We start from the raw sequence: 3,632 nt of genomic DNA, 5'->3' as shown, positions 1-3,632 counted from the left end.
GGTGATGGTAGTGCGCCGGTGATAATGGTGATGGTGAAGCTTGATGATGATGGTGATGGAAATAATTTTAACTGGCCGAAGAGAAAGAAGAAGAAGAGGAAAAAAAGAAGAAAATGAGAATTTATTATTATTATTTTTTTGCATAGGAAAATTTTTAGTGGTTATAATTATTTAAAGTTAACATCTGTCACTCAATTAACGTATCAGACTCAACATGACATGTTAGATAAATAATTATTTATAAAACAGAAAATCTCCACATACAAGTCTTTTTCCTATATAAGTCTTACAAGTCCTCAATACCTCTTATCCCTAAAACGCGCTTCTCTTTGGACATATGGTTCACGCGCCTGCTTAACAAATTTTTCAATCAATCAACGCGTAAATATATAACTTTCTTTTTCAAAAGGATTTCGTTACCTTTTTCCGAAATCTTCTGCGTTTCCTTGCCGTCACTCTTCGACCTCTTTCGAGCGTTTCTCAGTTCCTTCTCCTTCGTGTTTTACCTGTGTTTCTCTCTGCCTTACGTGCTTCAGATTTTTGTCTCATTTTGCGTTTGAAGATAATGGATGATTCAACTTCAGATTCTCAGGTGAACCAGAGCGAAGTGGATTTTGAAACTAAATCCAATGAAATTCCTGAGGTGTGATTTAGTTTTAGTTAGTAATTGAATTTGAATTTGAATCTGATTAGTAGTTTTTTGATTGTGTAGGTGAATAATCTGTGAACCTTGCCTGTGATATTTGTTGTTTGTTCTTCCTTATTTGAATTGAATCTAATGCACTAGTTCTCCTTAGAATTAAAATAATTTTGTTCATTTTATATCAGATATTCGGGTGTAGATCAGTAATATTTGGGTGTATTTACAGCTTATTATTTTTGTTGAAATGTTTTAGTTTCTATTTTTTAATATAGTTTATTTTTGCATACCTTCTGTGCAGTTGATGACCAGTTTGTCCCCAATGTTGGGATGACTTTTAAAACCCTTGATGATGCTGCAAAATTCTACAAGGATTATTCAAAGGTTGCAGATTTTTCTACAAGAGTTCGGTGTACAAATAAGAAGGAAAACGAAATTATGAATCAATTGATTACATGTACTAGAGAGGGAAAATGAAAATAAAAAATATCTCCGACCTAGAAGACAAATCCCTCAGCTGGTTTAAATTGTCCTACAAGAATTTATATACACGTATTGAAGGATGTTGGTATTTGGATCATTTCGAAGGTCGTGTTGCATCATTCACATCCTTGCTGTCCAGATCAAGCACAGATGCTCCAACAGCACAGGAAACTAAGCATGTCCGTGCGTCGTACAATAGAGAATAACGAGGAAGCTGGTATCAGACCTAGCAAAACTTTTCAATCATTTGTTGCAATAGCCGGGGGTCACCGTGAGTTAAATTTTATCGAAAAAGACGTGAGGAATTACATCACTAGAGAAGTGCGGAATGTTTCGGAACAAGAGGATGCAAAAGAATTCGGGAAATACTTATTAAGAATGAAAGAGAAGAATCAGAATTTCTTTTTCGAGCTCGAACTCGAGGACGATCAGTCCATTAAGCTTGCTTTTTGGGCAGATGCAAGGAGCATAGTTGCTTGTGAGTATATTGGAGATGTTATTTCATTTGACACCACCTACAATACAAACAGGTAACATGGTGTTCTGGTTTATGATGCTGAATTTATGTTGTTTTATGAATCTGCTGCAGAGGTGTATATTGGCATTTTTTGGGTGCAAAGAATCATTATTTGGGTGCCTTTTGTTGATTATAATTCTGTTTTACGGTAATCTATTTCAGGTATAATCTGGTTTGTGGTTCTTTTGTTGGGGTGAATCACCACGGTCAGTCAACACTTCTTGGATTTGATTTGATGAAAAATGAAGATATTGAATCATTCAAATGGTTATTTCAATGTTGGCTTCCTTGCATGGGAGGAAATGCTCTGAAAGGAATACTCACCGATCAATGTGCATCAATGCAAAGGGCTATCGAGACTTGTATGCCCACAATAATTTACTATTGGTGTATTTGGCACATCATAACGAAGATTCCAAGTAAATTAAATGGATACAATGGACATACAGAAATCCAACAAGAAATTAGCCAAGTTGTTTGGAACTCTCATACCAAAGAATCATTTGATAAGAATTGGGATGATTTTCTGTTGAAGTATGGTCTTGTGGACAACAAGTGGCTTTCAGGTAATGACGTTTAAAATCTGTAGCAAAGATGCAAATTGCATATTTTTGGGTGCATTATAGTCTGATTTGGGTGTATTTTGCAGATCTTTATAAAAACCGTCATATATAGATTTCAATTTATCTGGATTACCACTTCTGGGCGAGGATGAGATGCACACAAAGGAGCGAGAGCATGCATTCATTTTTTAATAAGTTCATTACTCGGAACAACTCGCTTATCCAATTTGTGAAACAATATGATATTTGCCTCGAAAGCAGAGAACAAACAGAGAGAGAATCAGATGCTGCAGATTTTCACACGGTCATACTGTGTGCAACGAAATCCTCTATTGAAGCTCAGTTTCAACATGTGTATACTCACCAAAAGTTTAGGAAAGTCCAAGCACAATTCAGAGGGAAGGCGAATTGCATCACAAGATTAACGAACTCCGCTCTAGGCTATTCAGTATACGAAGTTGGAGAACAAGTTTTCAGCTCAATATTCAATAAGTTTGTGGTTACTTACGACTCAGTAGCAGCCCAAGTGAAATGCCAATGCTTATTATTCGAGTCAAGAGGGATATTGTGCCGTCACGCACTAAGTGTTTTAAGCTTTGAACGAGTAACCCAAGTGCCACCGAGATATATATTGGAACGATGGAGCAAGAAGGTAAAGAGGCGATACACACACATCAAGAGCAGTCACGACGAGCCACTGTTGGAGCCAAGAAGCAAGAGATTTGACGAATTGGTGTTTTGTTCGCAAAATATTTACGAATTTGCATCAGAATTGGAGGAACTAACTGCCATTCTGCATCGTGCCTATGATAAAGTCATGGTTGCGATGGAAGAACTGAAAGTCAAAAGGAAGGGGACATGTTCGTTATCTCACGAAGATGCCAACTTGGAATCCATTAACGAGCTTCAAAGTCCTCCAAGGGTTCGAACAAGATGACATCCAAAAAATAGGCTAGGTTCAAAGTTGGACAAACAGATTGCAAATGCCTCAAAAAAGAAGAAAATGAAAGCTTTAAACAAGGTAAAAGTGATGTTCTTTAAATATGTGGTGATTGAGTTTAATTTTCTTGTTAATAGTTTTGCTAATATGTGAGTTTATTATTTCCAGTTAAACCCTTTGATGCTGCATCGGTGGTGCGTCAAAATTCAAACCAATATCATGGACATGTTATGAATTATCAGTTCAGCAAACCAGCAGCAGGGGATAGTTTTTTGGGTGTATAGTTACAGAATATGGGTGTAAAGCTCAATTTTTTGGGTATTTTTTTGAATTTTCTTGTGTTTGACATTTTACATTTATATATTTTCAGATGTTGCTGTTTATGTTACAAATTATTGTTTTGTTTAGTTTTTATGGTTAGGGTTTTAGGGTTTAGAATTTATGGTTTAGGGTTTTAGGGTTTAGGGTTTAGGGGTTTAAGGTTTAGGA

General features: G+C 36.1%; 1 protein-coding gene across 1 annotated transcript; it reads left to right on the top strand.

Moving 5' to 3' along the window:
- The first annotated feature begins 565 nt into the window (after positions 1 to 565).
- Positions 566 to 3,427, top strand: LOC130944467 (protein FAR1-RELATED SEQUENCE 5-like). Its single transcript, XM_057872801.1, has 7 exons — positions 566 to 643; positions 829 to 859; positions 942 to 1,024; positions 1,202 to 1,653; positions 1,803 to 2,206; positions 2,974 to 3,063; positions 3,312 to 3,427. The coding sequence occupies exons 1-7, from the start codon at positions 566 to 568 to the stop codon at positions 3,425 to 3,427; spliced, it is 1,254 nt and encodes a 417-aa protein (XP_057728784.1).
- The last annotated feature ends 205 nt before the right edge of the window (positions 3,428 to 3,632 follow it).

This window comes from Arachis stenosperma, chromosome 8, assembly GCF_014773155.1.
Source record: "Arachis stenosperma cultivar V10309 chromosome 8, arast.V10309.gnm1.PFL2, whole genome shotgun sequence".
NCBI lineage: Eukaryota > Viridiplantae > Streptophyta > Magnoliopsida > Fabales > Fabaceae > Arachis > Arachis stenosperma.
The sequence above is the reverse complement of the archived record's forward strand: the minus strand, read 5'-3'. Positions and strand labels throughout refer to the sequence as shown.

Coding starts and splice junctions, on each gene's coding strand:
- LOC130944467 (XM_057872801.1), top strand. CDS start 566: ATGGATGATTCAACTTCAGATTCTCAGGTGAACCAGAGCGAAGTGGAT. Junction 860..941: donor TAGATCAGTAATATTTGGGT/GTATTTACAGCT, acceptor CCTTCTGTGCAG/TTGATGACCAGTTTGTCCCC. Junction 2,207..2,973: donor GGACAACAAGTGGCTTTCAG/GTAATGACGTTT, acceptor AATTTGCATCAG/AATTGGAGGAACTAACTGCC.